This window comes from Crassostrea angulata, chromosome 6, assembly GCF_025612915.1.
Source record: "Crassostrea angulata isolate pt1a10 chromosome 6, ASM2561291v2, whole genome shotgun sequence".
Classification (NCBI taxonomy): Eukaryota; Metazoa; Mollusca; class Bivalvia; order Ostreida; family Ostreidae; genus Magallana; species Magallana angulata.
In genome coordinates this window covers 11349169-11361756 of record NC_069116.1, presented here as the reverse complement: position 1 = coordinate 11361756, position 12588 = coordinate 11349169, and the positions used below count along the sequence as shown (strand labels likewise).

The following is a 12588-nucleotide window of genomic DNA, read 5'->3' as shown; positions in this document are numbered from 1 at the left end:
TTTTATTTGGATTCTTTTCAGTTTGAATCCCGGAGCATGCAAATTGTTTATAAGTGAGGAAAGCACGATGCTTGATTTCCTTCTATCATTGTCTTTACAAGGTATCACGCAAAATCAAGCACCATATGTTACTGGACCTTTATATTTTAATGCGACTATTGTCCTTAACAAAATTTTAGATTCTTGATAATCAAAATTGTTTTGTTCAAATTTAAGTTAGCAAGAATCTGTAACGGACATTGTTAAATTTGTTTTGAGGCACCATCTCAACAATTTCCTGTTAAAACTATTAAAATTGTAATACAAATAGGTAAAACCTTTTTTACAGTGGCATTGGACACCTGTCGATATTAATGTGGGATGGGACACCTCCATGTTGTGACGTTTTATTTATCAAAATAAACAATAAAATACGGTGTCATTATATACATGTAGATAGTTACTTTAATCCACATAAATATCGACAAATGTCCCATACCACCTTAATGTGGATGAAAGTACAATATAGCCAAAATTCTTTTACCGTTTTAAAACATTAAAATTTTACGATATTTGACCAAAAACGATGCTTTAATCTTTTTTGGACAGATAAAAATTATAAAAGCCCCAACAGGATTCGAACTCATGACTTACAGAGTTGTAGTTAACGGTCTAACCCATTGCGCTTCTCTGTTCGGTAACAATTTCGGGAAGGAAAAGGATAATAGAAATATGCTTTTTTTTCGATAGGAAGTAGGTCAGAATATTGAGGTGTCCCATACCACCTTAAAGTGATGGTTTGCCTTTATTTAATTGTGTTGAACAAAAATCGCTCTTTCAAGACAATGTATATAGCATATGCCGAAGTAAAACATAGAATATTAAATGGCATTTGAAACAAATCGTCTTAGCATTGCTTAAATAATACTGAATTTAATAGCATTAGAATTTACAACTTAAATGCAAGCGCCAAAAAATAGTTATTTTGAAAAACATGGGAGGTATTGGAGAAATTATTAAATGATATTCAAACTGAAACTTATTTTAAAACCATTTTAACAAGAGCTTGGAATTTGGGTGGTTGTGTCACACAGCAATGTGACGTAGGCCTGTCTATTTCATTGCCAGCCACTCAGCCATGGCTCTCAGTAGAACGTAGCTATCTATTTTTTGCGTCAAAACAAGTTAAAAATGACGCTGGATTCAAGCGAAATATGCACCGATTGCGTTGTCTTAGCTCAAAAGCCAGACATGTTGATTTTAAAGAGCCATAGTTATGAAAGCCCAGAAGGCTCATTCGAGATTCAATATCTAAATTACATGTAACCAATCGAATCATGGGTCTGAAACCTATATTCAAGCGACATCCAACTGTTCTAAAAAAAGATCATTCGAACCTGTTCTTATATACAAATAAATCTTTTGTTGTTCAATCCATTTCAATATATCTATATACTTAAATAAAATACTTTTTAAATTAAATTAAATCTTTTGTTTTCCCTAACTAAATAAATACATATTTTTACACAAAATAATAATTAGACTAGTAATAGTGGGCTTTCGTACATGGCCGAGTGGCCAACAACGAAATACAGGTCTGCGTCACAGTAATGTTTGGCACAACTACCCAAAGTCCAAGCTGTTTCTATCTCTGTATGATACGTGTATTGCACTGAGATTTAATCTTTGTTATAACATTAGACAAGTCTTTATGTCGTAACGGAAGCTAGCAATAAACTTACAAAGCTTTACTCAATATCAAAAGTTTTTGCAAACAAACACCCGTAACTGCTGCTATAGATACATAATAATGCTATTGAACCGAAAACTGTATTTCTCTTTTTTCTTTCTTTTTTTGTGCAAATGCTTATTCGTCTCAAATTCTGAATCGGGCTCTCATTTAAAAGAATTCTCGGAAGCTTAAACCGATGAAAAAAAATATTTAGATAACTTTCAAATTGACTAGTTTCAGGACTTTTTCAACTTCATGTGCTTTGTATATCATGCATGTATCAACGTTTCACATTGGCACCCTGAAACCCGAAACTATAATTTATAATGTAAACAATGCAGTTTAGGACACAACACAATGCCCCATCATTGGATAAAAGCATGTGGATATATAGAGGCATCGACCGAAACTATCTTTAGTTAAAGAGGCTGTGTGATCAACGAATTATCCTTCAGATCTCCCATAATATTTTTAGATATGATGTCTTTCGCTATAAACTATTATTAAGGAAAGATAAAATCCATATATTTTAAAAGGACTATATATGATATGGGCCTAAAGTGGCCCCCTAAAATGAACATCATCATTTTACTGTAATTCTTTGTTTTCTTTGTACATATATATACGAGGGTTGTTCGGAAATTATTGAGACAACACAAATATCTCTCTTTCTAAGCGGCGGATTTTAATGAAAATTGGTATGAACATTGAAGAAACATAACCGAATAAATAAGCTAAGTAATACTACAAAATAATTTATAGTTTGTTTATGACAATACATAAACAAGTCTGTGGTCGGGGTACCCGGCGCAGGCACACAATCGGAGTTTAAAAAAGTTAAACATCTTCATTTTAAGTGTTGTTAGACTTACAATTCTTGATAAAAAAAAATTAAATTATGTATGTTCATTTTGCTCCTTATTGTGACTAACTTTTGTGTAAGTTTTACTGGTGTATGAGTTGGAAAACAAGGAAAGTACTTATATATTTACCAAGCAATTGAAATCTGACTGAGACGGTTCATTGAATTTTGACGTCAAGGCAGCGCAGCGAATACACATGAAATTGGTGTGAACCTCGGAAAAAGACATTTTTGGCCAAGAAATTGCCTAAATAAAAACTACGATGGAAAAGGGTCAAAAGCCTCAGTTAGTCGGGTTTTTTTCAACTGATTGTTTAACTAAACTTAAAACAAAGGGACTATATACATGTATCAAGTACTTCTTTGTTCACACAAACTGATTTTAACAGTTCTAAGATATATATACAGAATGATTGTAAGAGCAATTTCACAGTAAGTTTACTTTTGGGAAGAAATAACGTGATTTTTTCACAAAAAATCAAAAATGGAAAATATATTTTACTGTTGCAATTTTAAAATAAAAAGAGAAGAAAAATGAAGAATAGTTTACTTAGTATTTTTTCCTTTCATTTGTAAGGTGTTTATAATATAGGGCAAGGAAAAACGTTAAAGTAACATTGCGATGATATCCCGGTGAAATTTCAATGATTTATCTTTTTAGTAAAAAGATGAATCATTGAAATTTCACCAGGATATAAACCAGGATGTCGGTTTATGACGTCATGTACTGCCAGTGAGTGCGAGTAAATCAAATAAATAGGTGAAAAAATCATCAACTCTCTAAAACTAACATAACATTTTATTGAACCCGAATCACTTAAAAAAATGGCGAATTATGGAGACCAAATTTAATTCATATCATGTATAGTTCTTTTAAGGTATTTTCCTATATTCGTATACGCTCTCCTTTTAAGGAGATCAATACAGTCTAAAATAGTCATGACCATCGACCCTCTTAACTGAGAAAAGTTAACCTGTTCGTAATTACCAAGTGTTCGAAATACTCGGATTTACTCAAACCCAATAAACCAAAGCTATATCCAACAAAGTTTGCATTGTATTACTCCTCATTTTTTTTTATTATGATATGAATATTTTGCAATTTTCTTTCTTCCTTATGTATTTTGAGTGGGCTTATAGAGGTATTAAATAAAAAACCTACATTTGGGACTAATATGTTAGAATTATAAACTAAAACTCAAACATGAACGTTGAAATAGATAATAAAAGGAATATTGTCATATATTGGTAAGAATTTGAATTAAACAATTTGTCACAGGAGATGCATAATTTATCAGTCTTTACATCGATCTGGCTCAATAGCAGTTCGCTAATTATATATATACTTCATTACGATACAACCATGTTTGAGGTGAATGAGTTTTATTGTAAGTTTATGAAAAAAAATAGATGAGATATAAATCAAAAAAGAGACGGGGGCAAAATTTAACAAATACTTTTATGGTTATTATCTAATGCCTTTCATGATTTCTGTGGATGCAATATTGCAGACTACATGAAATAACTAATTTAACATTCCAACTCGTGAAATGAAAGCTGTTTTGTGTCTCGGCCTTGGATCGGTTAGATGTAATTCGGGCCCCTTGTTGGATCTCAGACTAGCAAATACACTTTAATAACATTCGACGTCAGATTACAAGAATCAAAATTCTGAAAATATGAGATGCAGTCATAAGCGTTTTTATTTTGTTGGTTACATTTTAATGAAAAAAAGAAGATATGAAGAATCCGGGATCACTGGAGAATAAAAGCTGTAAAGGGAGCTCGAGAGGATATATATTGTTACCTTTTGATTGAAGTGTAGTATTGCTCAATGAAATCTTTGGCCTGTACCAACACTTCCTCTTTGGGACGGGGTTCCCCGGGGGCTCGTTTGTTTGTTGTGTATCCCATGATGGAGCCCACACATCGATTGCTGTTACACGGGACATTCTAAAAAGGTCACCGAAAATCTAGATGATTACGATCAAAAGAAAAAAATATAGCTTTACATATACAATGTATACTTACTTTCTAAGAAAGTAGAGAAAAATACAGTATTATATGAAGTTTTATCTTCTCAATAAATTTTTTCAGTAAATATATCCAGAATTATCAAAGATATTCTGGGATGGGGATTTTTGGTATATTTTTCCTTTTTTGTGCAAGTAAAAGTGTATTGAACTTCATCAATAGTCTTTATTAACCAAACGTTTTATGTACTTTAAAGCTACAGTTATAGAATCAAAGCCGGGCAATTATCAAGTGAAGTCAAGTATTTACTCAATGACGCTTCGATTCACTAATTGGCATCAGTGACATTCGTAGAAATTAATTGCAAACAAATACAATTAGCAAAGCTTCCCTTGGTTTCAAGGAACAATTTTCAATAAATTCATTTCGACAAGGCAATTTTGGTATCTTTGCTGATTGGAGACACTTTTTTATACGGACGAGCAAATAGAAAAACCATACAAGTTGTTTACGTTGCATGAATAATTTTGAAAATTATGATCAAAACTGATTCTGAGTGATATTGGCAATTTTTTGCGGCATCAATTCGTGAGGTGAAAAATTGACAAACAGACAAGGCAAAATTGGCAAGCCTACAAGTAAAGTTTGTTAATGATTAAATTATCCGCGGAATTTCGAATACAAAATAGATTGAATGATTTACGACGTAAATTAAGTTAACACTGTACGAAAAGGTTATACTGTATATAGGTAAAATACTACAGTGAAATAGGAGAAAATACCAATTGAAAGGAACACCAATCAAAGAGAGCAGGCTTACCTCCAAGGACTTGTTGTGTAGTGTGTCAGTATACACGATCTTCTCGTCAGCTACATTTTTAATTTTCACAAACTTCTTGGCAGAATTGGCGGACATTGGCCTTTTCCTGCGGGTGGACGGGCTGTGGGCCTCGTCATCAGATAGATGCCCGTTATTGTGTCCGTTCTGCGTAGTGCTGCCGCCGTTAACCATTAAGGTCTTTGCAGGACTTCCTGGAGGTTTGGATGTCATGTTTTGTTGCGCGTCTTTGCTGGCAGTTTCTTTGTTAGTGTTAGAAATGGTCGTCTGCTCGTTGCTTTGCAACACTTTGTTGTCGTCTTTTGTGGGGCCTTGTTTAGGTTTGTCTGTCTGTGTTACGACGATTGCAGGAGATCCTCCGTTACACTGCGGGGTCACGGCCTCTGTTGGTGAGTTTACTGACGTCTGCACCCCGGCATCAGTCACTGGGGCCCTAACGGATGACTTTGTGGAACTCATAGGAAAATGTCTCTCAATAGGACACATAAAACAGTTTTCTTCAACGGTTGTTGTATCATTTAGACACTTCTCCGCATGAGAACTCGAGGATAGTTTATTGCTATTGCGGTTTAATTTGTTCCTGTTGTAATTAGAAGGTGACTGCGATCTGGAGCGGCTAAATGTACGCCTAATACGTCCTACAAGAGAGTCAGTCGAAGGTAACACCTTTGTTATTCTTATAGTCTTGGGTACTCCGTTCTCTTGAAAGGTAGTTTCAAGGTGTGTGGAGTATCCTTCGGGACCTCGTAATAGAAGAGCAACAGGGGCGTCAATTGGCAAAGCCTTCAACAACTCTACGGCATTTTCATAGCTCGACTCTGATATGTCAATCTCATTGACACGGGTGATGACGTCACCGACGTGAACCAGCCCACATTGCTCTGCCATCCCGCCGGCCACCAAGGCAGAAACACTGACAAATGGAGGGGTTTTCCGAGGACGAATGAGAAACCCCAATCCATCTTGTCTCCGCTTGATTAGTTTGACCCGTATCAAGTTATTGTCTTCCATGACAAATTAACCAAAGATGACGCTTTGGCAACCACAGTATCTCATGTAAGGCACAAGAGAACTTTGTGCAGGTAATAACACACCGTTACACTGTTTGTTTTTTAATTCTTAGATTTCATCCGTTTCGTACAGTTATGTATACATCACAGGTGATGTGGCGTGTAATTTCCTTGAGATATAGATCTGAAAAAGGAAAAAAATATATATAAGATTAAGAGCAATAGTGATCAAAGTTTGAAATGAAATGATCCGCTGATTGGACGTGATTGTTTCATAAGAGCAGTGACTGCGCCTTAATGACATAATTCGTAGATACTGCAGTGATGGTCTTTATCATCTTGTAATAATATGTTTAAATAGTATGATATTATATAGTTTAAAGTAAAACGCTACCCTAATAAAATAAAGTTGTGTTTTCAGAGTGCCAGAACACGAAACAGTTTACTTTACGTCGATTTGTCCGTTTTAACCAAGTTAAATGAAATCAATTTTTTTAAAGGTGTTAGCAATTCATTTCCAAAATCACAAGCCCTATTCACCATATTACAATGTACATAGCAGTGTAAAATATGTTGTTAAAAAATAAACGGGTCAGGATAAATTACTGAACCAAAACCTATCACCTACATACTCGTATTTGGATGAACGATACTTCATTAATCATTTAGAAATACTAAATTTTAAATATATTTATCAAGATCTGGATAAATTAAGGAAATAACTGAGATTGATTCACCAGATGAGCTCTTTGATGTTGTGGGGGGGGGGGGGGGTTATTACATACGATTATAAGAAATAAAAATTCCAATAGATAGTCAAAAAAACGATAATAAAAATCTACAGGTAAAATCACTTTGTGAATCATTAACCAAACGAAACCTTGAAATAATTTAAAGCTTTATTTCTGATAATGGGAGTCTGCACGTGATGTTTCCATCTCAATGACCGATACTGTTGACTGAGCCCCAGATTAGTCGATTCGTAAAAACGAAGTCTTCTGTGAGTGACACACCAATGTGTGTATAGTTGGCCCACTCCTGTTGAAGTACATGTGGGTGATTATAAGTAAACGCACTGTACATATCACTCCAAAATCAAGCATGATTAGCTAGGTCTTGTTCAAATGCTATTTGTTTATGTTGAGTTGCCATTTCCTATTTCTAACTAATAAGGGAAGTTGAAGGGTGTAGTAGAAATAAAAATGTTGTGGTATTGTTTATTGTTTATTGGCTAAATTCAAATGAATTATAAGCTGTTGAAACATATGTACATAATTATAAATATATAATGCTACACTCTATCCAATCAAAATCAAACAGTTCGCTATTGACGTTAAACAATATTCTAAAAAAATATTATTCATACATGTACATTCATAGGAGGAGAGACCCTATAAATCAATAAATCAAATGATTATAATAATGATAATAATGATAATAATAGTAATATTAATAATAATAGTGATAGTAATAATACATCAGTTGGATGTACTAGTTATCCGACATCCCGTTTTTTACCTGCCCCACGCAAAAACATTGCGAGATGGCACAATTGTTTGCGATTATGAATGGCAAGGAGTTGAACTAACTTAAACATTGAAGGACGAGACCAGTAATATTTTTTTAAATACAATACCCGTAGACTTTTATAAAATGGACAGATAAGTATGAAATGGAATTCATCCTCGACTTCACCTAAATTACAATATTTACAGATACGCATCGATCTGACAGTTCCATTATAACGGCCTTGCTCTACCAAAAGCATATGCGATGACAGTCTATATTTTGTTAAAAGGACAACAAGGTTTTCCGGAATATTTTTACTCAAATAAAATTGTAACGAAAAAGTGTCAGGCAGATACTTGTACAATAAACATTTAGAGGATGACTCGAAAAATGCGTCTCTTTCCTGAATAAAAAAATCAGACAACCTCTGCTTTACAATTTTTAAGAAAACATTAGTGTTAGCCACATTTTGTGAAAGCCAGACTTCATGCATACCCAGAGATACTAATAATTCTCTGACATTAAAACACCATGTATTTGGTATCAACTGTGAGACCATTTCCTCATATACATTGCGTAATATACAATTTTCTGTTTTAATCAATTTCAACCAATACTTAATGATACGCAATTTACGTATAATACTCATAGGTAGACGACCTAACTCTGAATAAACCATAAAGTTTGACGTACATTTTTTAACTTTCAAAATTTTTTTACAAAAATTTGTGTGAACTCGTTCTATTTCATCACCAGAATGAAAACCCCATATCTCGGAGCCATAGTTAAGAACGCTAGATACATAGGTGTCAAAAATGCTTAATTTAGTCTCAATATTTAAATAAGTTTCATTACATAGTTTTAGAATACCAAACATACATTTCCTACCCTGCATTGCAATTGTTTTCTGTGTAACATTAAAATTCAAATTGATTCCTAAATAATTGAAACAATTAACAATATTATGCAAAAATCTTACTGAGCTTTTTTCGTTTAATTATCAAGAAAAAAGAGTAGTAAAGGCAGCGTTGTTTATCGCCGAGACAAAGTTCAGCGCCATTGATTTTCCGCGCACAGTTCACTACCTTTACTGCTTTGCAGAAGACACATGATGGCATAGTTAAATATTGGGCAATGTTTAATGATACAGTTTTCAACTCGTAAATTCTTATCGTTAAATCTACAATGCTTTGCTGGCTAAAATCAAACAAATCTCTTCTTTTAATACAAGTTTATGTTTACAAGATCAAAATAATTACTTTTCTACCATTGATTAAAAATTATTTATTCATCAGTTAGAAAACTCTTCAAATAACACTTTCATTATTCATGGCTTTTTGCTGTGTCATTATGTCAGTTCTATACAGTAATGTGTTATTCTATCAACAAGAACCAGTTTTCTTCGTTTCGTCGTAAGTAATGTCCTGTTTGATTAAAAGGAATTCCAGAGTCTGTGATTTTCAAAAATTCTTTAAAGTATAAGTACAATATTATTATTATTATTATTAATATGTTAATTTCCTTTAGTAGCATTTCCTGTCGTTGTAGGAAAGATGGTAAATACGATATCTTGGCATATCTTTAAAACACTTCCCTACTACTGTATTTGACTTATTAAGACTTATAAGAGTAGATTGCAATGGTTAGTTTTGGGAGCAATTTAAGCTGTAATTAAATTGAGAATGCAATGCAAAGGCATTGTGTATTTATTACATGTAGTTGGAGAACAAAACTTACCCCACCCGTGTTCATGAAACAAAAACAAAATATTTTACAAGATTTTGAGCTCTGCAATACTTGAAACTACTTCGCAGATGGCGGTATATACATCTTCTTAGTTAAAATTTTCAGTTAATAGCTTCACAGAGTTTTTAGTTATGTAAACATGTACAATATTTTTTAACTGTCAGAAGGGGTCACCTATTTCATTGGGAAGTACTAGTCACAAATTGATATGAAATGCAATGTTATCAGGTTTCGAATGACAAAAAAGCAGGGCTATAAATTCTTCTAGATTTGCGTGTAACATTTTTCCGTAAAGGTACGGGTGGGAGGGTCAGTTGATATTCGAACGTAACTTACTATTTTTGAAAATCACCTGGCGGAAAGTCATACATGTACCTGTGCTAGGTGAAACATATGACCTCAATCAACAAAGACAACCTCGTAAAAAATGTGTGTCGTTATACAATCAACTAAACATAAATTTTGATAAAATGGAGTGTCGATTTCATTGTCCACTGGAGTTTAGAATTTTATTCCTTAAGAGTCATTACATAAATTAAAAGTTAAATTTGCTTATAAGGTTGTTGTTCCACAAAGGCACTTTAAATAGTTTTGCCTAAAAGGCCAGTCAAAATCCAATCTGTGCAAGCACGAAGGAAAGCGTATGAAAAACAAATTAGCTCTCTCTATTTCAGGATCGAAAATGTTCACAAAATGATGAATTTTGACATTAATGTATTGATTGCAAATACCAATCAATTTCTAGAATTTTATTATCCGGTTTGCACCTAATTTCAATGGCACTGTAGGTTAATTGTTTCTCGACACGTTAATATCGGAGGTAAACTCGTCAAAGGTAGACAACTTCTACTGATTGTATGTAAACTGGTGGCGACATTTTTCAGTGTAGTTTTTTTTTTTTACACGAGAACAGTATAGGCACGCATCATCTTTTTCAAATAATAGACATTATTCTTAAATTTACATATAGAACATTAAACATTGAAGAAGCTCTTCCCACCATTTGGGGAGCATGTAAAAAAGTTTTAGGTTGAATACGAAAAATAACATTAAAATCAAGGTTAATACACCCCCACCCCCTTTCACGGATTTTGAAAATTGGCGATTTGGCTGGTTTGTTTGGGTTTTTTTGTTTTTACTTTTTGTTGGGTTTTTTTTCTTCCTTTTTTCTCTTTTTGGTCAAGATTTAGGATAAGTCTTGCTCCTCCACTTTCGAAAGAACGACGCTTCATACTGCAGCCTGCAGTAATTCCCAAAATTACAGTCTGATGTTACATATGTTGTATCTCAACATTTTCACGTTAAATTCTGATATGACATAAATAATACATAAATTGATGAGCAGCTCACTTTTTGAGGAGATCATAAAAACGTTAAACACAAAATGTCCCATGTGATAAAACGCGTCTATCTTGTCATTTTTTTTTCTTTAAAAAAGAAAAAAAAGTGCTTGGAAATCACAGGTGAAAGAAGTTATTTTACATTTTTTTTTCTTTTTTTTCAATTTAGAGTTCAATTGTTTTTAGGTTAATGCAACGATTTTTTTTCATATAATTTGCAAGAAAAATTATTGCACGCAATGCTTTTGATTTTAGAAAACATTTATGATTCCTTTTTTTTTTTTTAAATTACCAAAATGCACTTTATATGCAGACTCCTCTACACCAAACCCAATGCACACCGAGTTTTTCTCATGTCAAACTTGAAACACAATTTGATTAAGTAGTAACAAATTATCAAACTTAACTTACCTTTAACATTTTAAAGTTCGTCCCTCTATCGGAGAGAAGGAAAGCAGTTTCATGCAAAAAGCAATGATTATTGAGAGGGGATTGAGGGGATGGTCTGAATGTAATGAAGATAAAGGTGATTAAATACAATTTGATTTCCGTCGAAGCCTTGTATTGTGCGTCTTCGATGTGTATGGTATTTGGACGGTCACAACGAACCGGGCTCAGAGAGGCCGCCGACTCCGGCTTTTTTACTACACTCTCTAATCAAATTGTCCCTCAATAATAAGATCTGGCTGGAACTTTGTTTATTATCTCCATTACTGAATAATACGAGAAAAGACTAATTAAATAGTATGTGTAGACCATGAACAATGGAGATGAGCAATTGCCTGTCTGCGGGGATACATGTAGTTGGTGTAGCTTGCACTTCCAAATAAGGAAAGCTTCTATAGGTGAAGATGAATACTAAAATATAGGTACGAGATACGATATATTTGATATCACATGAAACAACTTGAGAACATTTAATAGTTTGCGTAATGATTAATACAATAATATGTATTTTCGTTTTCTATTTTATGAGAATATTCAATATTGATTTTGTTTGAACGGAGACTTATCGTCCAATAATATGCCAACGACGAACTTTGTTTTCTAAATCAACTAATTGCCCATTGAGTTAGGGTTACAATAAATGTATAATTAAATGAACGACTCTATACACTAGTAATGCCAGTATAAAATTCAAAGACAAGTCTAATTATGGCAAATTGTGTGCAAGGGGTTCTGGAATCGAAATCCGTCCGTAAAATGTCTCATAAAAGACACCAAAAGAGCAAAACAAAATATTACTAATTCAAACAGGCGAATAAAGTCGTAGCATGTAAATTTTTAGGGTGAAACTGTAAAATACTTCAATTTTAGATAAAAATAAAATACGTTTTTTTATCTAAACGTTGATAAATATTAATAAACCAACAGTTACTTCGTTTACTTCTAGATGCTGTTGACAGCAAAGTCTTGTGTCAGTTATTTTTTTTTTTTTTTTGGTATTATATTACTCACTTCTACCGCAATTTCATCTTCGTGTACCTTTCCGGCCACGGTCGAATGTTTCCGCAAGTTGGAAGGTCCGAGAAGTTGCTATAATATCATTTATGGATGCTGATCCCAGTAGAGTACTAGTATATTGTGTTATTCTGATC

General features: G+C 33.3%; 1 protein-coding gene across 4 annotated transcripts in view; it reads right to left on the bottom strand.

Annotated features, from left to right (window-relative positions):
• LOC128187314 (nitric oxide synthase, salivary gland-like) overlaps positions 1-12588 on the bottom strand; it is a 46813-nt gene that overhangs the window by 13298 nt on the left and 20927 nt on the right. For all 4 annotated transcript variants that reach the window (XM_052857715.1, XM_052857712.1, XM_052857713.1 and 1 more), the window contains 2 exons: positions 5368-6579; positions 4381-4526 (listed from right to left, as the gene is read on the bottom strand). In XM_052857715.1, the coding sequence (XP_052713675.1) occupies positions 4381-4526; positions 5368-6396 (1175 nt within the window). In that variant the 5' untranslated portion in view covers positions 6397-6579. The remainder of the gene's footprint in view (positions 1-4380; positions 4527-5367; positions 6580-12588) is intronic.